Consider the following 25,594-nt stretch of genomic DNA (forward strand, 5'->3'; position numbering starts at 1 on the left):
AAGGGGCAAAGCCCAATGAGCACAATGAAGGCAAAAGTAAACGGACACCAATGTCCCCTCACTGAGGAATGACACGGTATAAAAACAGGTCTACAGAAAAGAATGAACAACATTTCCTTCATTTGAAGGTGTTATTTATAATTGATGACATGGGTATAGTGTGATTCTTAAGCCAAGCCAGAGCACCGGAAGGAAAAGACCAAGACCATTTGCTAGGTGTAAAGTTATGACAGTATCTGAACTATACTATATTAATGGCTAGAGTCATGCAAAAAATCATAGATAATGTATTGATAGAACAGAAAGTCATGAGGCCAAAACCAACCCAACCTGATTTAAATCTCTGCCCTCATGCTAAATCAACGTTTCCCTATTCTACCTTAAATCTCGTCTTTCTCCCCAGCTCCCCCTCCACCTCCTCATTACTATCAACATGCACACACATGAAGTCTTCCAGAGGAAAGCAAACCAACAAGCTACCAATAAACTAATCTTTGACAGGTTAATTAACCAGGCCTGTGTGTTGTTTATCAGACGGGCAGGGGTGAATGTTGTAGGGTGGGTGTCAGGGATGGGGTGAGGTAAAATAATTTGTCGTCGAATATTTGGAAACACTTGCCTTGAGTAGACCCAGCTTGAGCCTCCATGTCGCAACAAACAGGAGAGAATTTAAAACCTGTAATAGCAAACATTTTTACTAATTAATCCTTGTCTAAGTCATCTGGGATTCTTCAATCTTCAATCCTTACCCTTCATCCAGTAGTATTTTTTAAATAACAAATTCAGTGAAATACGATTCACATACCATAATGTTCACACTCTTAAAGTGTACGATTCAGTGGCTTTTAGTATTTTCACAGAGTTGTGCAACTACTACCACTACCTAATTCCAGAAGTTTCATCACCCCAGAAGAAACCCCATACCTAGGGTCTTGCAGGAGTAGAAGAATGGTGGAGCCCTACGGGGAAATTCCTTTCTTTTATTTTAATGTTTCAACCCAGTGAACTGGCTATAACTTCCTTATGTCAGGAGTGAGATGAGGAAGAACAATAAGTCTTTGAAATACAGGAGATCCTCTATCACCCCATTTCACATAAATTTGGTCGTTATTTTTCCTGTTTGACAGTTGAAGCCCCAAAACTGTAGGGGCTAGTCCAAGGTCTCCCAACTTCCATCCTAATGCTGCTTCACTTACATGAATATGCATGACATAGATCAAATATGTTCCCTTCTCACTTCCACACTTCACCTCCTCTACACTCTTGGCCTAAGTCAACAATACATACATACATACATGAAAATAAACCTAAAATATCAAGACCCTCAAGGATATTTGGTGATAGGATATTTGGTGATATTACAAATGTCATTCCTGATTATATCCTTGTGGCCAATGTCTCCTACAGGCTGAAGGAGGCAGAGGAGGATAGAATAGAAAACGCTGCAGGTACAGGGCTGTTGGCTACCTCTCTGGCACCTGAGAAAATACTCATTAGCCACTGCTAACAGACCAGGCTTTGTGGTCATGGTGATGGGACCTATGAAATTTAGACAAACAGAATGAGGAGGAGATTAGATTAATGTGTTTAATAAGCATTAATGTGACTTTTATGAAGGGACTTTGTTCTTCGGTAGGGACAGAAAAGCAGACAACAAAATAAATTAACCTCTTCCCAACAAATCAAAATGACAAAACTTTTCCATTTCTAAAAGTTGTACGAAAATAATATATAACTACGATTTAATGATACTGCTGTTACTACGTATTGTCTGGCAAATGGCTGATGGTCACCTTCTGTGGTTTTTTAGTCATTTCAGTCCAATCTGGTTAATTTGCCTTTGTCTGTACACTTGACAGGTTAATCTGAATCAAAATAGAGAGCACATACAGAATAAGCTTGCTATACAGCTGTTCGTCTCATTGTTCATATATTAATACAAAGCCAAAATACATGACATGAGTACTTCTAAAATAAATATCACTAGTATTGCACTGGAAAATAAAGATGAAAATAAAAGGTGAGTAATGAATAAGACATGCACAATATTGCTGACTCTATGAGATTTATTTCCCTTGGGGGAATCACCAGAAATAAAAAGTACTTCATCTATTATTGTAAATGAATGTGTCTATTTGCCAGATACTTAGGTACATGCCTTGACCATGGGACCCTGCTAACCTGCATCTCCATTCTGCAGACGAAATGAAGGGTAGGCAGACATAGGGAAGGAAAACAAATCAAAGGCTAAAACCTGCATCCTCTCTGGGTTTTATGTAAGCAATATAGATAGTTCTATTACCATTCTCTCCATCAGACTTCCTTTCATGGTCAGTGTCAGTCAAGGACAATGCGGAGTTGGCCCGGCTGGACAAACAGGAACTATGCTCTGATTTCATCCCTCTTATCCACATTCTCAGCGCATGGTCAGGTGAGGCAGCACCTTCTGTCTCCGTGTCCACATCGGACCCCATCTCTAGCTGGTAGCCATGCCGAGAAACACTGTGCATGTCTGTCTGGTAGCCAGAGCACAGAGTGTGAGGAGTTTCACAAAATTCCATCTCTGAGAAGAAACAAAGTTCAGAGAAAAGGTTTATAAACATACAGAAATACCTGGTAAAATTCTACTTTTTTGTCCTTATGTCCCTCTCCTCCATTGCTAGTATTTATGTGTTTTTGCCAAGTTAGAATTCTGGCCTTTATATTTATGGTAGCTAGGATTCTGTGCTTATTTTGCATTTCTGTAGCTTAAAATTATGCTCCTGTTGATTCTTACAAGGTTCTGGAAAAAGCATGCCCAAAATAGCTTTAGACCTATAATTTTAGGTTGCACAAATGTAATGAAATAAGTGAGTGCAGGGGAGTATAAAGTGTAGAGAGCTGTCCTTTAAAAGATATTTCTCTTCTAGGAAGAATATATATGATCTGCAGAGCACACCTATGCTTAAAATATTAAAATTATTGGCTTTTCTAAGTATTTAATACACCTTAGGGTTAAGAATAAATAATTCAATGTGAAAACTCTGAGGAAGAAACATTAAGTTTAAGTATACTTTTTGAAAGTATTTTTCCTAAAACACATTAGTCTAAACTCTAAAATTATGAGTACTTAATATCACTATTTTCCATTGTCTCCAAAGAAGTATGAGGCTGACTTTATGCTAATTATTCTGTTTCATTCATTCTTTCAAGAAATACATAAAAAAACTTTCAATCGTATATTGCACCTCAGCAGTGCTTCAAGGCTTGGATTCTCCCCCCAATTCCCCCTAAGCCTTAGAATCATAAAATGTTTAAGATCTTAGAGATGCTGTAATGAATCCCTTTTGTTTACAGTTGAGGAAAATGAAGTCCACAGGGTAGATGTCACTTGTCCATAGCCAATGTTAGACAGCAACAGAGCCCCTTTTCCTAAAACATTCATCTGTGCGTGGTGTCTGCTAGACACCAAGGAAGCCCCATCAACTTACTGCATGAATATCAGACATTCATTCAGTCTTACAGTCAATTTTGCATTCAATTATGGCAAGGTGTCAAAAAGGGGAAAAGATGCTTTAACAGACCTTAATAAGTTAATGAAAAATGACCACATGCCAAGACATATCATCTGAAATGTCCATGTAATACTTAGATAAGGTAATCCGGGGATGTTGTACACTATATAGGATTTTCTCAGACTGACATCAGAGACAGGGTATGTCATTTGGCCAGGAAGAAGCTTAACTGAGTGGATCTAATCCTTAGCACATATCAATAAAATGCAAACCCTAAAATGAATTTAATTCTTTGAATACAGAAAGTGCTAGAATTTAGACTGACCATATACTAGAAAGAAGAGTACAGAATACAAATATATTTTTTAAAATAGCAATTTTTGTGACATGCAATTGCCAAACAAGGGTTTAACGAATCAAATCTTAATGCTTATTCAACAGCCATTAGGTACCCAGCACTGTGTTCTGTGAAACAGGTATTACAGGTAAATAAAGCTACTATATTTTATTATGAAAAGTCAATTATAAATTCTTTCAGGGTTATATGTCACTGTTGAGGATGTTGCTTATGATTTCTGTGATGAATGTCTTTTTTTTTAATAAATTTATTTATCCTTATTTATTTATTTTTGGCTGCGTTGGGTCTTCGTTGCTGCGCACGGGCTTTCTCTAGTTGCGGCGAGTGGGGGCTACTCTTCGTTGCGGTGCATGGGCTTCTCATTGCAGTGGCTTCTCTTGTTGCGGAGCACGGGCTCTAGGTGTGCAGGCTGCAGCAGTTGTGGCACGTGGGCTCAGTAGTTGTGGCTCGTGGGCTCTAGAGCGCAGGCTCAGTAGTTGTGGTGCACAGGCTTAGTTGCTCTGGGGCATGTGGGATCTTCCCGAACCAGGGATAGAACCCGTGTCCCCTGCATTGGCAGGCAGATTCTTAACCACTGTGCCACCAGGGAAGTCCTGTGATGAATGTCTTTAAGAGTAATTCTATTTTTCTACCAAAATTGTCTAAATTCTATAGGAGTGATGCTTAAAAAAATGGCATGGTTTCCACTTGTCAAACATAAAACCTTATGAAACTGCTTCTTGACATAAGGCTAAAAGTAAAAATCCATTTTGCCCAATATAAATCTTAGTGATCGAGAATATGGGATTGGTTAATATTCATGCCTCTTAATTTCACAAAGTTTCATTCTCCAATCCTACTGTGCAGTTGTTGCTACAGCAACCTCATCATGAACCTGTCAGCTTGGAGCTGTAGGAAAGGAATTTTATATAGGCCTGCATTCACAACTTCCTTCAGTCCCCTAGACCAGTGGTTCCCAAACTTTGGCATGCTTCAGAATCACCTGGAAGGCGTGTCAAAACACAGACTGCTGGGCCTGCCCTCCCCACACCCCCAGTTTCAGTGTCTGATTCAGCTGGTCTGCAGTAGGGGCCGAGGATCTGCATTTCTAACAAGTTCCCAGGTAAGGCCTACGCAGGGACTTTGAAAACTGCTTCCCTAGAGATTTCTCTGAAATCAGTGGGAGCCAGGAAAAGGGGAGAAGTGAGAGAGCAACCTTATTGTGGCATTACCAAAGATTTTTCAACAACAGCTCAAATTCTATTCGGAGACACAAGCAAGAAAGTGTTTGAACTGAATTACTGTGAACTGCCGCCCCCCGCCCCACCCCCCATTTATTTGCCATGGATTCAGGGCACTAACTAGGAAATTTACTTTAGGAATTAAATTTACTTTAGGAATTAAATTTACTTTAGGGAATTAAATTTACTTTAGGAATATTTAGGAAATAAATTTACAGACTTGCATTTATTTTCACTCATACGATGGCATATGAGATGAGACTTTCCAAAGATTTTAATATGAGCATCTGAGTCATAGTAAAGACATTCATTGGAAAAGGATGAGCAAATAAAAATAAATACATGGCTAATCTGTCATTTCAGATAACAGAGAAGTTTTTAAAAATAATCACTGATGGATGTAAGCACAATCCCTCTTTGTTAAAGAGATTTGTTTCCTATTCAGAAAGAAACTTGAACATGGAATTGTTCCCTTCTAAGGAAATGTGGTGTAACACGATCAAAAAATTACATAAGATTTCTAGTGGAACTATGATTTGAATACAAAAACTAAACCCCACATTCTCTTAGATACAGTCAGATAAAAGTACACTGCCTTGCCGATATATAACTTTTAAAAGAAACAACGCAAGTAAGTTATCAGTTGTTCATTTTTTAATGATAAAGAAAGAAATTAATAAATAAATAAGGAAAGAAAGAAAAGAAAAAGTTTCACTTATTTACAGTAAGTGTTATTCATTGAACAGCCTCGCTTCCCATTCTTGAAATCAATGTTACCATTGTAAATTATTTCCTTAAATACACAAATGTCTTGGTGGCGTTCAAAATTCCCACAGGATGCATTTTCTATAAAGCACTTACAAAGCACCATAAGTGGATGTTTTTAGCCTTGCACATATAACCTTGTTACCTAAAATACTACAGATTCCCTAGAGAAGATAAAGTTCAATGGATTTATTATAGATCTATTCTTACCAAAAAGCTAGTCACAAGAGAAATGTAAGTACAATCTTAGAATATCTAGGATTTAAATGGATAGACTGGAAACATGAGAAACTACATTTCAGGAGTAAACAGACACAGATGTTGCCAAGAGAATGATGTATGTGGGCCTTACAAACATGTATTTAATTCTTATTGTAAGGAAAACCTATTTTGCAGCCTTGTAGGAGACAAAATCTGAGCAAATTAATAAAGAGTTGAAATCCAGTTTTTAAAATGGGCAAAAGATTTGAAGAGATACTTCATAAAAAAAGATACAGGCATGACCAATAAATGAATGAAAAGATGCTCAACCTCATTAGTTATTAGGAAAGTGCAAACTAAAACCACAATGAGATACCACTACAGACCTACCAGAACAGCTAAAAAATTCTGATCACACCAAGTGTGAAGCAACTACATACACTGCTGGTAAGAAAGTAGAATGGTACAACCACTTTGGAAAACAGTTTGGCAGTTCCCTAAAAAGGTGAAGCTAAATTTAACAGGAGAGCAAGGCACTTCTGGTCATTTATCATGGAGAAATAAAAATTTCTGTGTACACAAAAAATCTGTACAAGGTTGTTCAGAAGGTTTACTCATTAACAGCTAAAAATTAGAAACAACCCAAGTGTCCATGAATAGCTGAAATGATAAATCATCTGTGGTAAATGCACACTATGGAATACTACTCAGTCAAAAAAAATGAACTATTGATACATAACAAGATGCATGGACCTCAAAATAAGTGAGTGAAAAAAGACCAACAGAATGTGTATGTAATGCATGTTTCCATTTAAATAAAGTTCTAGAAAATGCAAACCAACCTATAATGACAGAAAGTAGATCAATGGTTATCTGGCGAAGACAATAAGGGAGAAATGGAGAACAAAGGGGCACAAGGAAACCATTGGGATGACCTAAATATCTGCTATCTTGACTATGGCAATAGTTACACATGTGTATACATACCAAAGTTTATCATATTGTACACTTTGAGTATGTGTAGTTTATTGTACTTCAGTTATACCTCTATAATTGTGTTTTTAGTGGATTGTACCCCACCAGATAGTAAGAGAGTGAGGAGACTAGAGAATCCGTTAGTGTTCATAGGTGGAGCTAAGGGTCTCTGAGCCAGAAGGAGGCCCTGCTTTTTTCCTCCTAGTAGAAGAAAGCGCATGTAATATGAACAAAAAGGTAGTCAAAATTCTGTTTTGCTTATTTATAAGTCAAGAGGCAATCAAGGCTAAGTGACTCATGATTTCTCACTGATCCTCTAGGGAGCACTGTTTTTCCTAGGAACATTATTGAAAACCATTTTTTGAAAACCAGTTTTAGGGGAGAAACTAAAGATGAAACTGATCACTGATCAGCTTTCAGCAGCTAAGGGAACATTCTGTAGTTGGAAATCATGTGACTAGGTTGAGTGGGTTGGCACGAAGGATCACTTTAGGCCTCTATTAATGCTAATAATTTAATAATTTTTTAAAATTCTATGAAGTGCTGAATAAAATGAACTACTGTATATTCTCTCTGAATCTAGGGATTGATCTTCAGGTGTTCAGCCTGGAGAAGCCATTTCTCAGAACTTGAAAGTAATACTTACATCAGCATTTTTCTAGAACTTCTGAGTTTCTGATGAGCTCAAGACTTTATTTTTCTTTAAATTCTACCCATCCACACTTCCTCTTAAAACGGAGCTTTAAGTCATCATACTCCAAATAAATAACTGGAGGCCAAAAAGCATGGTAAATCTTAGCCGTGACCTGAGTGATTTGGAATATAACTTCCAAAGAGTGTAGTCCATTTCCAAAATAAGAAAGAGGCAGAGGGGATAAAATTATTAGCTTTAATTACTGTAATTCATAACAAGCCTTACAGATTATACGCAAAGACAGCTGTTATTAATTAGCCATGCAGTATTTGGGTAAGTCACTTAATATCTTGAAGCCTCAGTTTCCTCATTTGCAAAATGTTCAGGTCCAACTAGAAACAAATCTCTAGGTGACCTCCCTTGACCTCTATAAATTTCTGTAATTATAACTGAAGCCTGTTATGGCAAAATGTGGAATGGTTAATATTTTCAAATTGGAATGGGAAAAAAACTAGTGGTTTTATGAGTCAAGGTGCTATTCATACTGTGAAAGATAATCAGTCACATTAGCTAAATAAGATCTTGTGTCATGATTACAAGTCTTGCTATGTTAAAGTATTGATACAGCCTAGGTATCCATTGTGAATTGCAAGATTATTAATAAACAGAGTACATAAAATATATCATGTAAAAAGTCTACTTAATAAATAGTTCCTCATCAAACATGAAATTATCAGTTTATAAACATGGCTATTACAAACAGTACTCTATGGCATAGTGAATAAAAATTCACACAATTAAAAATACTGCAGACCCACTAATAATTCATTACTGGCTCTAGGGAAAAATACAATGAGTTATTACAGTCTTAAGCAAGAAATACGAAGGAAGGAAGGAAGGAAGGAAGGAACGGAGGGAAGGAGGGAAGGAAGGAAGGAGCAACATTAGACAGGAGGCAGATAATTTTCACAACTGGGTACCATTTTATATTTCTCAGTTTGGGGGCTTTGAAGGGGAAATGATATCAAATTGTCAAACAAATCGTTCATCTAAGTTTACTTAAACACAGCTCTGCTGAACACCCACTCAATTTCAAGTCAAGAAAACAAAACAAAATAGACTTCTCTGATTTCTCCTAGTCTTAGAAAATTAGCCCAATTTAATTTCCTCTTCTGTTACTTTGTGAAAAAGCTGTATCAAATGCACAGTACTGTACTAGGCACTGAGCAGAGTGAGTTAACAGGACCATGTCATGTCCTTTGGCAAGTATCACAGAGAGCCTTTTTAAAGGTCCAAATGACAACAGAGTATTAAAGGCACACCACCCAGACCTGACCTTTGTTTTTCTGCTCAGGGCTCATCAGCCTTTTCTGGGGCACCGGAGTGAGAGATGGAGTGCTCCCACATGCAAGTCTGGAGCCTGTGGGTATCAGATGACTTAAATAACTAAGCTTCCTGAAGCCTAATCTCCCCCCTCACAGTTCCAAATGCACCCATTATCTCGGTACTGAGGACCTACCAATTTTGCCTTATTTAATTTTCAAGATTTCCCCATCTGTCTGTATAGTGAAAAGTAAGGCAAAAAATCTGGCAGAGTTAAAAGCCCAAAGTATAAACATTCATCCTTTGTGACCGATATTGGCTAACTGGAGCCATCCCAGAACATAGTTAAAAGACTATGTTAATGTAAAAAAAAGATGCTCTCAAAAGTATAGTGATTTGTACACACTGCTACATTTAAAATGGATAACCAACAAGGACCTACTGTATAGCACAGGGAACTCTGCTCGATATTCTGTAATAATCTAAATGGGAAAAGAATTTGAAAAAGAATAGATACATGTATATGTATAACTGAATCACTTTGTTGTACACCTGAAACTAACACAACACTGTTAATCAACTGTACTCCAATATAAAATAAACAGTTAAAAAAAAGTATACTGATTTGCAAATCTGTAAAAATGGCTCAAACCAGAGAAGGACACAGAATAATAGCGTAAAGTCAAAAGGAAGGGAGATGAGATAGGAACCTAGAAGAAATCAAAAGGGACTCCAATCTTATTTAGAAAGAGATGAAAATATCCTTCAGCAATCTAAGAAGGAAGGAAATTTGATGTGGGAATAAACAACTTCTATTTATTTCCTTGAACTAATATTCATCTTAGTGCAGGGTCCAGCTTAGACTGTACTCACATAAGATGGGAGAATTTGCTCTGAAGCTAACTCAGACAGCAGTTACCACTACGATAAAAAAAGGTGAGGCCTGCTCTACAGCCTTCATAACAAGAGTCTGGGAAAAGAATCAAGGACTAGAAAAGATGGTGGGAGGTCCTGGACTTCAAGAGAAATTTAGATCAATGAGAACCTGTGCATGTTCTACTTATTTCAACATTTCAAATGAGACTGAGACTTCCTGGCCTAAATGAGAGATTTTCAGGGCTACTGAACACTGAAAATGCATGATGTTCAATGGCCCTAAAAATTTCTCATTTCTTACCTGTGCTGGTCCAATTTTCTGGCTGTTCATATCACTTTGGAGCCTGAATCCTTATTGACCACTGTGGTCTTCCATGTATACTTCCATATTTTCATTATGTTCACAAAGTATGTGAAGCTGTTTGTTTAATGTATGTATTTGTATGTGTACGTGTTAAACTGCGTTAATCTGCAGCACAATTTCATCTAGAGAAGTGAGAACAGTGAGCTAAAGAGTTAGATGACCGCTAAAAACACTTGAGAGTGCTTCAAACACATACTCTTAAAAGCAAACAATGTGACTTCTATAACATTCTACCCTAATCTGTAAGCATTTATTTTGTGATGATTCAGTAAAGATGTCAAGATAGAACTGTGCACCAGAGTCACTGGCCACAAAGAACTACTGAATAAACTACATTCTGCTCCATTAGGGGATTCCTGTTACCATCTTTCAAACATCACCTATTTATTTGTGCCTCAGTATCTTTGGACATGTTGTGTCAACCACCTGGAATACGGCCCTCTGATTTTTCACCAATCTAATTCCTAATATCCAGTTTGGGTCAGTACCTTCACAAAGTATTCTCTGACTTTCTTCTCCCTCCTCCCAATAATCTCATCCTTCCTTATAGCATTTCTATTCTTTACTACATGACTTTAAACCTGATTTTATATTTTTTCTCTATATGTATATCATCTGTATTACCTCCTGAATCAGGCCTCCGGATCCTAGAGTTTTCTAAACTTTTTAGTATCTCTCAAAATCAAATGAGATAATTTCTGCAAAGTGTTGTATGATCTACGAAGGAACATATAAATATAAGGTAGTATTGCCATCCCGTCCAGCCTTAGAATAATTCTAGGCAAGGAGTGAGCATAAAATACCAAAGTTTTCAAGTCAGTACTTAATATGAAACCATTCTTGAAAGGGTTAAATTCTTGAATCCAATTCTGACACATATGAGATGGTTTTGTTTAACATAAAACAATGCCTACCACTGCAAATTGAAAAATTGCTATTTTGGTAAATTAGCTATGCATTTTGACTGATGCTCCACAAATGTGGCAGAAAGAGAAAGACAGCAACACACTGGCTGTGGATTTAGGGAAAAAACCCAATTTATAGCAATATTAAACTAATGGGGAACAAGTTCTCTGTACCATCTTCTGACTGAGATAGTCTCACCAAGGAAGTTGTCCTCACTATTCTTTTTGGCTTAAAGAATTGGGAAACTAATTCCTATTAAAATTCTTCAAAATATACCCTAGGGTATAGAACTGGGAGGCCTTTGATCAAACCAGCCACAAAGCCTTGGTAGAAGACGATCTTTCAGCTGACTTGAGTCAAAACTTCTTTTGTTCTTCTTACCCATTGGTTCCATCCCATATACCAGATAGAAATTACCATCTTGGCAAATTTGTAGAGTGTCCTGGAGTAAATAGGTGGCTCCTCTGAGAGACTCTGTTTTCATGAACTCAGAGAACGTGTCTTTTTTTTTTTCTTTCCCAGAGATAGAAGAAACTTTCCAAATGGGCAAAAGTTGTAGAAAGAACTTTTAGGATACTCATCAGGGACTTCTGAATTTGAATTCTGTTTAGAGAAAAACATTAAATTCTGGAGAAGAATTCCACTTCCAGTCAAGATAGGGTGACAGGGACCAAATTTCTTCTCATGCCTGAAACAGCGGCAACAAAAACCAGACAAAATATATGAAACAATGGTTTTCAGACATTGGGCAACAAAGGACGGTAATCCCTGAGATGTGGGAAACAAATGGGATGAGCCCTATGAGTGCGCCAGCTTACTGCCTGCAAAGAGTTTCCAGGCCTTAGCACAGGGGAGGGAGACTGTAGGGGGAGTCTGGCAGTCTCTCTGAGTTGTGGAGACGGACCTGGTAGTCTGGGAAAGCCAAGACAGCTAGAGCTGGCAGTACAGAGTACCAAAGAGGAGAGAGCTGCAGAGAAAGAAAATTCCAGAGATCTGCAGAGGGTCCCCCTGGATGTTCACCGGAGTCCGGAACAGCACATGGATGCAAGGAAACCACTTGAGACTGGAGAAAGAACCATCTGAAAGGATTAAAGGAAGCAACTTTGAATCTGAAACAGGACTGCAAATAGTCCCTATTCTCAACCAGAGTGAAAAACCTCATAATTCATGAGCACTGAGTAGAGTACGCAAAAAGGGTTTTGCATTCCTATATCTATTATTGAACTTTGTTTTGGTGTGTGGTCCATACTTGGCAACGGTTTTATCCTTTTGGGTCTTGCTATTAAGCTTTGCTAGGTGGGTGGAGTGCAACGTTTGCTCTAGGGCTAATTAGACCTTCAAGTGTTATCAAGTTAAACATACACCTACCATATGATCTAACTATTTACCCAAGAGAAATGAAATCATCTGTCCACACAAAGACTTGTACATAAACAACAGTTTTATTTGTAAGAGCCAGAAGTTGGAAATAGCTCAAATAGCCATCAACAGGTGAATAACTGTAAACTCTCAAATATCCATACAATGGACTACTATTGAGCCATAAAAAGGAATGAACTATTGATACATACAAAAATATGGGTAAATATCAAGCTATGCTGGATTCTTTTTAAAGGGTCAAAAAGTCTACATACTATATGCTTCCATTTATGTAAAACTCTAGAAAATGCAAACTAATCTACAGAAAGCAGATCCCAGGTTGCCTGGGAGTGGAGTAGGTTGGGAGTGGTAGAGGAAAAAGCATTACAGAGTGGCAAGAGGAAACTTTGGGGTGTTATCGATATGCTCACTATGATGATTGTGGTGATGTTTTCATGGGTCAAAATTTGCCAAATTGCACACTATAAATATGTATAGTTTATTGTATATTAATTATACCTTAATAAGCAAGTTTTTAGAAAATGGAGAAGACAAGAATGTTTTGTTTGCCTAATTCAAATGTCCCAATTGAACACTGGGAGCAGTGAAACAAAGTAACATAATTGATAAGACTGAAAAACCAATCTGTGTTCACAAACCCCCATGAATGAGGGAATGACAGGTGAATTTCTCTTGACTTGTCTGCCATTTTCCCTTCATTATAGTGAAATCAGAAGGGCTTCGATTCTGGACACTAAAATTCCTGAATGCTTTGATCGTTACAGACTGATGCAAACATGATCAACAAATTAGGTATGATCCTAATGTGGCAGGAAGGATTCATGGGCCAGTCTGAGCTCAGCAATAAAGTACCGCGACAGATCAGGTGGACTCAATACCAGTGACACACATTTGCCATTCCTACCTTAACGGGCTAGTTGCCTTTGTTTTAGTCTACAGCTATAGATTTCTCACATAATCCTGGCTAACTATTCTGTCCAAATGCATGTTATTTGTTTCAAAGAAGACTTAGATGAGAGGAAATGGTTAACTCAGTGCAAATGCAGCCCTAACCTTCAAAAGCTACCTCTCACTAATGGGAGGTTAGTAATGTCCCCTTTGTTTACCACTAACTTCTACAAGGGCTCTTTAGTAGCATAGTGTATATATAGTCAATGGTAGAATAGGTTATTACACAGAAACAGTAGCACAGTAGTCAAATACTCTAGTAATCAGGGCCAGTCTTGACCTCATTCTAAAGTACAGTTCAACTGAACTAATAGAATTATTTTTGAGAGTTGTGTTTACATTACAATCCTACCTGTACAAACCTATATTTAGAAAGAAAGGCCATTCTCTATTTGCTGTGGAAATTGAGAAACTAATCTACCTCATTTACCAGGAAATTCATTTGTAACTGACAAAGTACAAGGTTTTAGACTTAAACACTTGGACTAGTAATTCTGATTTCAAAGCACACATTCTTCAGTCCTAGGGCACAAGCGGATGGAACTCAAGCTACCAAGGAACATGCAGGGGGTTTTTTTTGCTTTTTTTTTTTTTTTTATGTATTGAAAAAAAAGTACATCTGAGGCAGGAGATAGATGGGCCCCAGGCTGATACTCCGAGATAAAGATAATGGCAGGAGCAAGGAGGAGCTGAGTCCTGCTTGGATGAAAGATAAAGAGACCACACATTTCTCCTTCTTGAGGTCAAGGAGACCTCCCAGACTACACATGCACAGAAAGGCTCCTCAGAGGTCAGAGAAGGGAGGGGGCGCCAGACCATAATATGTTTGGTCTATTTTCCAGAAACCCTTGGAATCCATCTGGCTAAAAGATGCGTGCACACACAGGGGAGGGCCCTGACTGAGACCAAATATGGACACAGAGCCTGGCAAAGCAAGATGATCGGCCAGAGGAAACCCGGAAGAATTGCCTCCATATAAGTGATTTAAACTACCACAAAGGCGTGACTCTTTCTCTGAGCCTGCCCGTGTGTGTCTATCCACACGTGCTTTTTGCCACCTAGTAAACACTTTACTTGTTTCACTACTTTCCGTCTTTCTGTTGAAATTCCTTTCTCCAAAGTAGACGAGCCAGGGCCTTGTCACCAGCCACTGGCTTCAGTCACTGGTCGGGGAACTGAGATGCTGCTTCAAGCCGCCGCAGGCCGAGGCCACCAAGATCACATCCAGACATAAATTTAGCATCTTCAATGTACCAGGTCCCAAGACATACATTATTTTATATAATTCTCACAGTATGCCCTGTGAGAAAGGTTATTATTATCCCTATCATTCAAATAAAGCAACTGAGGCTCAGAGAGAGTTTATGTAAATTGTCCAAGGCCACATAGATACCAAGTGGCAAAGCCAACTTGGAACAATTTTATCACTGAGTCCTAATCACCTTATACAGCATATGAAGTTATAAGTAGCACATTCGAATTCACAGCCTAGTTTTCCTCTTTTGTACAGTGCGCGTGTGGCTCATGCTAGAACTTCCTGCTTCTCGCCTTCGCAGGTTTCATTCACCTCGCTGCTGTTTCCATCTGGATTTTCACAGCCAGCCGCCAAAATACTTTGAGGGATATGGCAGCTGGGAGGCAATGAGCGTTTCCTTTGTCACTGACAGTATGAAAAAGAGATCCTTAAACTATGCATATATAAGCTCATTGTTCTTATAAGAGTTTAATATATTTTTATACCTTTTGAAGTATTATTTCACTTTGTACAAATTCTTACGGATTCACTTCATCACCATCATGGCACTTTAAGTCACTGAAAATAACAGTGATATCTTAGAGCATATTCCAGGCTTCCAGACAACACAAACAACATCTGTGTCTACAGGCGGACAAGTAAAACGCTGGCCTCTCCTGTGTTTAGATCCCTAGCTCACAGCAGCTACCTTGAGTTTTGAAACTATTTAACATTAACAAAATAGAGAGGAATATTATTCATTGGGAAATGCGTGTTGGGGTATTACTTCATCACATTATCACCCCGCCAGAGGAGACAATCAGATCAAAATTGGGGGCATTTCCTGTTTACAAGGTAGCATTACCATTTCAAGCTAAATAGATTGAGGCTAAATCTGTGATCTACATTCAGAACTTTACATGTATTACAGCATTCAGAGAATGGCTTTGAGTTCAAAATATTCCACAGTTTCTGATTAAATGTTGAGGAAGTTTCTCTTTATTTTAAATTTATCAAGGAGGTATGAAATTAGATAAAGGCATGCTTCTCTTTAGCTATCGTTTAGTGCTAACACTGCAGGCGATTTCTACAAAATGTGTTTTCCAAAACCTCTTAAAGCTAGAAAGCAAATACAAACAGCAACAATAACATTAATGCTTTTGAATTGGAAATTCATATGGCCCAATTCCTTAATAACGTTGCCCTAAATATTTAACCCAAACAAGCAAACGAACATTTCAGGCACTTAAAAAACAATGGTCAATCTACATACACAAATGCAATTGTGTTCATTTTACAGATTTTGGAAAGATGTGCACATGAATCAGTCTATGAGAATTGCCCAACGACATTAATGATATAAGGACAGATATAATATGAGTCTACATAATGCCTGAACAGTTGACTCCATTCAGCCCCCAAATCATCACCTTGGGGGAAAAAATCAACCTACACAAACAGCCAAACAGTGATTTGATGTTGTATTGACAAAACATCTGCTTGGTTGAATACTCACTTCCGACGTAGTCACTGGCTCTTTCACCGGTTCCAAGGTTTGTCCTAGACACGATTCTAAGGTAGGTCTGTTCCTTTTGTCCACCCACTTGCCCTTTAGCCTCTCTGACTCCATATCCAGCATCCATTATTTTTATTGTGTCACCTCCTTGCCTAGAACTTTAACTCCATCTGTTTATTCTTTCTTTTTCAACTGTTCCTTTGTGTGGCCAGTTACCTGAAACCACAGCACTGTGCTAGCAAATCTGATAAATCTAAGCCAGGTTTAGTACACTTACTTTTTCCAAACTCATGCCAAATTATATATTATCATTTTTAATAGAACACTCCCACCTTTAGTTTTCATACACTCAGTTCGTAAGTTATTCAATAAGCATTTATTAAGCACCTACTGTGTGATATACACTATGATATGATCCAGGCAGATAAGAAAGAAGGGGAAAAAAGACATGTCCTCTGCCCTTGAAGGGCTGACAATCTAGTGCAGACCTGGAAATGATGACAGGACAAGGAGGTAAATGCCATGACAAATTTAGGCATAAAGGACTGTGGAGTCCAAGGGACGTGAGGGACTCCTCCTGCCTGGAAGATTGAGAATGGCTTCAGAGAAGAGATGATACTTTGAGTCGCACCTTAAAAAAAGGATGAATATGCCTCTGGCAAGTTAAAAAGGTGGTAAGAGCATTTCTAGCAGAGAGAAAGGCAAAGGTGTGTACAGGGAAATGGTAAATTCAAAGAATAGCAAATGATTTGCTGTGTCTATGCTATAGGTGTATAGGTAGAGGGGCCAGTTTGCAAAGGGCCTTACTTGTCTCAAATTATATCCCATGCTGCTTACTGTGCTTTATATGTAAGGGTGTCAGAATCATTACACACAAGTAATCAAATTTTAAGAAATTTTCAGAAATCTATGAAGCATCCTGGAAATTCTGGAGCTCTGAGTTTTCATCCAGAATGTAAGAAAATTCACTTTTTTTAGCAAATATTTATTAACCATATAATGTGGCAGGCACTGTTCTAGGTACTAGCGAAAAAGCAATGAACAAGACAGACAAAAACCCCTGCCATCATGGAGCTCATATTCTAGTTGGAATAAATTTGTAAGAATGGTGTTCAGACCAAACTCAGTATCAGTATTATACAGATTTTCATCTGTATATTAATCTGTGTATTATTGTCTGTGTATTTCATCTGGGTATTAATTTAAGGTCTTTCCAGAGGCTTCATTAAACCTTGTGTATATGAAAGCAGTGAGACGCAGGAATTTAGCTTCTTGTAACACCTGAATCTACTATGTGAAAACAATGTCTTCTGTGCATCTTCCAGCGGGGAAGTTGAGGACCTCAGGAAGCTAGGCTGAGATATGCTACATTTGGCCCTGCTATATGTATTCACTTTGCCTCCAAAAATATTTTTGGCTAAATACTTGAGAGGTTAAAATAATCTTGAGCGCAGGGGAGGAAGTGGGAGGCTAGCCTGCAGTGACTGGGACTTGCTAGGGGGGAGGAAGAGAAAAATTGAATTATTCCACAGTTTATCTATAAAATGATACGCATATCACTGTTCTACTTCATGATATATAATCAATAAAAAAAGTACATTCTGGATAGGGTGCCCCATTTAAATACCAAATAATAGTTGCTCTAAGAATTTCAAGTCTGGGCAGGGTTATTTAAAACAGTCGATTTGTGAAGAGTTTAATTTTAGCATTAGGATAAAATTATAGAAAGATAACTTTCACTCATCTAGGAAATCAGTTTTATTTCTTAACCTACATAAAATTCAAATGGGCCTTAGGAGAAGTGTGAAAAGAAAACTGGAAAGGCCATTTGGAATTCTAATTATTCATATATGAAATTGAAATATATATTATCTACTGGTATATTAAAAATGCAACTGGATTCCAAATTCACATTTCAATAAAAAAGCCCTTTACAATAAGAATTAGTAGAATAATTTAAGTATAAAATTGAACTCATTGGTATGTAAAAAATTGGAAAAACGTTTATCATAACTTTTTTTTTTTACTACTACTATTCATGTAAAAGAGACGCTGGATTTTTATAAGCAGAGGTAGCAATTTATGTCTACTATGCACTTATATACATTCCCAACATGATTCCATACATAAATATTTCATTAATTTAAATAAGGGGAAAAAATCCACACGGCCTCCCAAGGCTCTTCATGTTAAAAAAGAAATATCCTAGTTCTCTTGGTGAGGTGACAGAAAACTACTTAGTCTTCAGAGATACATTACTGGGGGGGTGGGTGGTGGTGACTAGGGCATCATTAAAGCAACTGGAACAAGTAATTTATAAAAAGCACCCCCTACTAGTTTAAAGAGTTAATATGCTTCTCTCCTCTAAAATGAGTGATTTCTTTTTAGTTGTTAGCAACATAAAAACCAGTACATGGCACGCACCATAAGCAATGGGTCTTCTTAATAAAAATGATTAATAGGTACATATTTATGTACACATAGCCACATGTGCACACAACTCAACACTTTGTGATTTCCAGCCATACCTTAACTTATGCTTTCTGAAACCCAAGAGACTGGCTCCACTAGAACGTTCTCTAAAACCAGGAGCCAAGCTCCAACCAGGGATAATGAGGACAAATCGACGGCTGATCTCCACTAGATGTCACATTAAATTATGGTACCTTCTGATCCCTACCAAAATAATAATAACAACAACAGCAACAACAAACAGTTACTCTAATGCTTACCATGTGCCAAACACTATGCTATGCACTTGGCAGACATTATGCATTTAATCCTAACAATAACTCTCTGAGAGAGGTATTAGTATTATCCTGAATTAACAAATGAGGAAACTGAGAAGAGGTTAAAATACTTGACTATAGCCACCATTGCTAGTTAGAAGTGAAGTCAAAATTCAAATCCCAGTCATTTAACACCTCTTACTTCTAACTATATACTACCTAGTAGCAGAAAGGCTATGCATTCACTTTGTTACAGGTAAAATGAACTCTTACTATATGTAGAGCTAGTGGTGGTAGTGAAGCATAGTCTAATCTAACATGGTCTCCAATTTCAAGGAACATACACGTGGTAGAGTATAAAACTGGAGCCCAATGAGTGGTCCAGACAATAAGTACTAGGAGAGCAGAGAGAAGAGGAAGGTCAGAGAGAAAAATAGGTCGGTGACATCTCATGGTGGTGGTAGATTAAGCTAGGATTTAATGAATGGATAAGGTTTGAATGAGCAGAGGGAAGAGTTTAGACCCAACTGTTCATCTCTCATCTAACTCAGATGCTTAAAATGTACCTCAAATAAAAAGAAAATATCCAAAGCTAATATGACTACTATTGCCTCCAAATCAGATCCTCCTCTTGGCATTGCCTTTTAGTGAATGAAACCACACAATTGCAGAAGCCAGAACCCTAGGAAGCATCCCCCCACTCCCGTATTCAACACAACATCAAACCCAGTCATTTTTATCTCTTAATCATACCTTGAACCTATCCAGTTCTTTCCTTTGCCACTTTCAATAATCCCTGGCTTAGATGACTGCAGAAACCTAACTGGTCTCCTTGCTTCTAATCTTCTTCCGTTCCAATCCATTCTCTGCATAGCCACCAAAGATATGATAAAACTAACCACATCAGCCCCTTTCAATACTTTCTTGTAATGTTTAGGGTAAATCCCAAAGTCCTTAATATACTGTTCAAAGCCCTATATGATCTGGCTCCCTATCTATTTCTCTAGCCTCTTACTTTCTTCCTCCAGCAACCTTGTACTTCCTTCCACTTTCTCAGATGTGTCATCCTCCTCTTCATCCCATGATATTTGTACATATCGTTCCCTCTTCTCCTTCCCATCTCTTTACTCTTTACCTGGTTAATTCTTTCTTATCTTTCAGATTTCAGCTCACTTCTTTGGCCCTTCAGCCCAGATTAGGTCCTTCTTTCTTCATAGCACTTACCACAGTTATAATTTTCGGATTATTTATATAATTGTGCAATGACTATCTAACATGACCAGAGTGTGAATTCCTTGAGAGCAGGGACCATATCTGTCTTGATCATCATTGTATATAGCCGTGTCCAAAACAACTTTTTATACAAAGAAGCATCAATATATATTTGGTGAATAAAGGATTGCATTGGGAAAGCATTCTAAGCGAAGATGGTAGCATAAGCAGACAGATGCGAATGAGGATGCCAAATCTAGGGGACTGATGATAGCGTGAGAGTAGCTTCAGCACATGGTTCTCTGCTCAGGAAATACACCAGTCTGGCTGGATTAGAGAGTTCATACAGAGGGTGAAAAGAAAGATAATATTATGAAGGACCTTAATTAATAAGGTAAGTATTTCAGAATTTATTCTGTAGGCAATAGAGAACAACTGAAGGCTTGAGGTGGTTCAGACATGCCTCTTGGTATCTGCTGCTCTCACAATCGCTCATGTAGTCTCCATTTCAGCCTAAAGTTTCCAAATACCTGTCCCAACCTTCAGTATCTCTAGACCAGCTGTGTTTGGAAAGGTTCCTGCCCAATGGAACTGCCACATGTTTGAATGACTGGCTCACAGTGATTTTCCCAGTGACCACATCTATCTGTAATCTCACTTCTTTAAGGAAACCATTCTTTTCATCACCATTTCAGACTTGTGCTTTTGGAAAACAAGCTCCTACCTTTGTGTTGCAGTCTTAGCCACAGCGATTATTCAAGAGGCGGACAGCTGATCTAGTCTGGGACCTAGGCCAGGCCAATCCAGGTATGTTCTCAGGTTTTCTTCCTTTGCTTTTTAAATGTTTTCTGCAAATAGGCAGAAGAGGACCCTTTCCTCTTAGTCAGCTAGGTAGGTTGATGGCCCAGAGCAGTCAGCGCGGCCAGATTTCCAATTTTTGTATACAATGAAGCTGACATGCAGAGAGAGCTAGGCTTAAGAAGAGGTCTTGACTGTCCTCAAGTCCATGGTTCTGGCCTGTGTTCTAGCTTTCCCTAAGACCATGTCCACCTTGCTGATTGGTTATATGAACCAAAAAAATTCTTTTCTTTTCTTAAGCTAGTTGGGGTTGGGTTTCCATCATTGCAATTGGAGTCCTGACTACTAAAAAAATTCAGAGGAAACAGTTGTAGAGTTGGATTTGGAAAATATCTTCATGGTCAAGTCTCTGCTAATGGATGTTTGTATCTCATCCCTTAACCCCACACAGATTTACTGGCTCTTGTTTTTTGACTTGGATTTTTAACTGTCCTTGGGTGTATTCCCTGTACATCCCAGGACCAAGAGGAGAGCCTGGTCCAGAATCAGTGCCTGATAACTGTCTATTGGATTGAATTGTGGTAGATTCCTCCTGTAGATTTTTAATTTTCTTATCTCTTCAACTCCAATAAACCCTGTTTATGTGCTTGTTCTGCTAGCTGGTCACATTATTTTGCTATCGCATGATATGATTTAACTCTGGACACCCCTGTTTAACTTATTCACCCTCTGCTTCTTTCTAGTACATTCACTGGCTCATCTGACTTTCTCACCTTTATCAAGTAAAATTAAATCACTTGGCTCAACACTCTTCCGTGGTAGCCAGGTAATGTATATACTCAGAGCTCTCTATACTCTGACATCAGCTCTGCCCCCTAGGAACGAAACAGAAAGGGAACACGTAGCTTATAAGATCTGGACTCAAATCTCAAACCCAATTGTGATGCTGGTTTCTCAGCTCAGGTTAACTAAACAAAAACCTTGTCTACATTCTTCCTTCTTTCTATCCAAACTCCTTGGACTGAGTTTCATATCCTGGCTTGGGCTGTCTCTGAAGTACAGGAATTAATATTTACATATAAGAAATAGGAAGAGGAAGACAACTCGATGAAGATGCTGAAAACTTGAGTCAGATAGTAGTCAGTTTTCTAACAGAAGCAAGGAAAAGTGTCATGGTGGGGCTCTAAGCCTGAAGAGAAATTCCAAGAAAAATATACTGCCCATTACCTATTCAGCCAAGTGAAGGAGGCCTTACTCAAGTCAATGTCAAAGGAAGAGAAGGGAACTGACTTCAGTAAGGGCCTACTTTGTGCCAAGAAAGAGCTTTACATAGATCTCACATTTAAAGATATAACCATCACAGTTACTCAGAGAGGTAGCCATTATTAACTTTATTTTACAGATGAGAGAACAGGGTCAAGCTAAGTAACCTGGCAAGTTAAGTAACGTTGCCAATTTTTTAAAATGGAGCTAGAATTTGATCACATATCTGTTTCACTCTAAAGCCTGTTCCTGCCTAGCCTGAGTAAGCCAGACCTTCAAGTACCTACACTCCAACCACACCTACGCTATTCAGTATTTGAATATTGTCCTTAAATTCCCACTTTTGCACTCAAGTGACTCTTTTGCACAGAAAGTTCAACCTCTCTATATTTGCCTGTTGAAAGTTATAATCATTTTTCAAGGCTCACTTCAAATCATCTCTTTTCAAAGTCTTGTTCTAACCACTTAGTCTTCTACTTAGTTTTATTTTACTCATTACTAAGTACTCATTATTAAATGCCCTGTAGTAGTTCTTTGGTTTGTCTCTTTCTTCTACTACCAGACAGTCATAGAATGAAAGTTCAAAAATGTTTCCTAGATATCACACGGACAGAAAAGGAATCATTTTTAAAAGATTTTCAACAATTAAAGGTTGAAATTTTTTAAAAATATGGTTAACCCTGAATCAACCAAAAATATGGATTTACTTGAATTCCTCGTTCTGTAAGCATCATGTTAACTGATATATATGACAAGTTCTGTAACTTGTCTCTCTCACCTCTCAATACTATATCATGGACTTTTTCCGTGTCAGAATATATAGATCTACTTCCTTCTTTTTAATACTTGCAAGGAATTCCATTGTCTGAGCATATCATGATTTATTTAACCAGACCTGCATATTTAGCTTGTTTTGAAGTATTTACTATTACAATCAAAGTTCAGTGACTATCCTTGTACAGACATCTTTCTGCACTCTTGCTATTTTTATGTAAGATATATTCCTGAAAGCCTGATTGCTGGGTCACAGCATATATGCTTTTTAAGTTTTGTTAGGTTCTGCCACGTTATGCTACAAAAGATTATTCTAATTCACATTCCCACCAACAGTGTGCCCAAGTGCCAGCTTCCTTATGTCCTTGCCAACAGTAGATCTTAGTCATCTTTTTGTTCCTTTTGCCAAATAAGAAGATAAAAATGTTATTTCATTTTTATTTGCATTTTATTTGTATGTATTTATAATCTTTTTATTTGAATGTCTTTTTATATATTTACTGGTAATATGTAATTCTTTCATTTGCATATGGAATGTGCTATCCCGTTGCATTTTATATGTGCCAAATATTATCTCTCAGCCTATTGCTTCTTCCTTATTGTTGCTTATGAGTGTTCAATTTTCATGTTATCAAATTTGTCAAGTTTTATCCTTCACAGGTTCTGGGTTTCATGCTTTGCTTAGGAAGGCCTTCTATATAACAGAATTGTTTTTACACTTTTTTCCCCTTTAATCTCACCCTCCCTTTATTAATGACTGAATTATGCTATTAACTCAGGCTTTGACTCCATCAAGAGAGATCAAATCCTTTCTACTCACCAAGAGCCACTGCTGTTTATTTCCCTTTCTCAGTCCATTTATAGTATATAAGATGTTTTTGAAATTACCAAAACATTCCTCATTATAACGATTCAAACAATACAGATGTTCATAAAGACAAAATGAATTAACAACTCCTTCTCTGCCTCCTCCAATTCCATTACAAGGCAACTGATATTCATTATAGAGTGACTGTCTTTCCTTACCTTTCTCTAGGCCCATAAACATATATATAAATATACAGACACATATGAAGAGACTTTCCTCTTATGTTTATGAAAATGGGATATTTTATAAATTACATTACACTTGTTTATTTTACTTAATGATATAATATGGATGTTCTTCTATGATAGGATATGCATCTAATTCATGCTTTCCATATCTAGGAATATTCGATGCTATGAATGTGCCGTTAATTATTTAAACTAGTGTTCTATTGTTAGCTATCCAGGTTGTTTCTTTTTCTTATTATTGTTAACCCTAAAAACGATATTACATTCAATATCCTTCTCCCTTATCTTCCTGACCTCATGAGATCTTCTGACTGCTGTTACTTCCCCCCTTTTCCTCACCCCCAACTCTTATGTTTTGCTGAGATGGTTTAGTATTTTTAGTTACAGGTTTGCATTGTCCAATTATGGTAGCCTGTGACTACTGAGCACTTGAAATGTGGCTAGTCTGAACTGAGATGCGTTACGAGTATACAATATACATATGTGGGGTTCCTAAGATTTAGCATAAAAAAGAAAGCAAAATATCTCATTAATAATTTTTTACACTGATCACACATTGAAGTGTTTTAGATACATTGAGCTAAATAAAATATATTCATCTGTTTCTTTTTTACTTTTTAAAATGTGTTTACTGAAGAGTTTTAAATTAGATTTCATATTTCTATTGGAGAGTCTGTTCTGAATGTTATTACATTTCCCTTATAAAATATCCTTTCTGTTTAAAGAATACTAATTTAGACCTTTATCCGAAGCAATCTGCCTTTCTATTTAGATTTAAATATTTTTCCAGAGAGCAAGGTTCATTGCTCATCCTTGTTTCCTCCCTTATTTATCTTCTCTCACCTTGAGGTCTCTGTTCTGATTAATTTGTTGTTTGGTTTGAGTTTTTTCTCAAACATTTTTTTCAGTGCTGTATGAGAGTGATATACTTTCTGAATTCTGGTATGTCCTCAAACATCTCTCTCTGAATCAAACAGGTGAATGATATCCTGATTGGGTAATAAGATGCTTGGATTGTCCTTTTTTCTTGGAAATTTCTAGATGCTATTACATTATATTCTAGCTTCCATGATAGAGATGAGAAAACCAATACCTGTCTTAATTTTTTTCTTTGTAGATAACTTGCTCCTTCTGCCAGGAACACTGCAAGATTTTCTCGTTATTCCTGGAGTTCAGGAAGTTTATCAATGTATGTTTAAGTGTAAAACAAAGAACTCCTGTTCTATACATCTTTTTGTAGAATCAACTTTTGGCTTTTAAGTTCTTTAAATAATTTTACCTTAGTTTCGTATGACTACTTTCATGTGATACATTTTTTTTTCTTTTTCTGTTCCCTTGAATTGGATGTTTTTTTCCAATATTTCCTTAAATTCATTTAATGCTATAAAATTTCCTTTGTGCTGTTTTTAGCCACATCCTTAGGCTTTTTATGAAGTAATCTGATTTTTGTTTATTTTTAAATAATTTTAAATTTGCTTAGACTTCCTTTCTCATCCAAAAATTATTTACAAAAAGTATTTTATGATTCCAAGGTTTTTTCCTATTTACTTTTTTGTCATATTTTTTTA

At 37.3% G+C, this 25,594-nt stretch overlaps 1 protein-coding gene across 1 annotated transcript in view; it reads right to left on the reverse strand.

Annotated features, from left to right (window-relative positions):
- Positions 1-25,594, reverse strand: part of TENM1 (teneurin transmembrane protein 1) — a 786,103-nt gene that overhangs the window by 486,606 nt on the left and 273,903 nt on the right. The window contains exons 4-5 of the mRNA XM_036840114.1: positions 2,303-2,563; positions 620-676 (exon numbers count right to left, since the gene is read on the reverse strand). Coding sequence (XP_036696009.1) covers positions 620-676; positions 2,303-2,563 — 318 coding nt within the window. The remainder of the gene's footprint in view (positions 1-619; positions 677-2,302; positions 2,564-25,594) is intronic.

This window comes from Balaenoptera musculus, chromosome X, assembly GCF_009873245.2.
Source record: "Balaenoptera musculus isolate JJ_BM4_2016_0621 chromosome X, mBalMus1.pri.v3, whole genome shotgun sequence".
In the NCBI taxonomy this organism is placed as follows: Eukaryota; Metazoa; Chordata; class Mammalia; order Artiodactyla; family Balaenopteridae; genus Balaenoptera; species Balaenoptera musculus.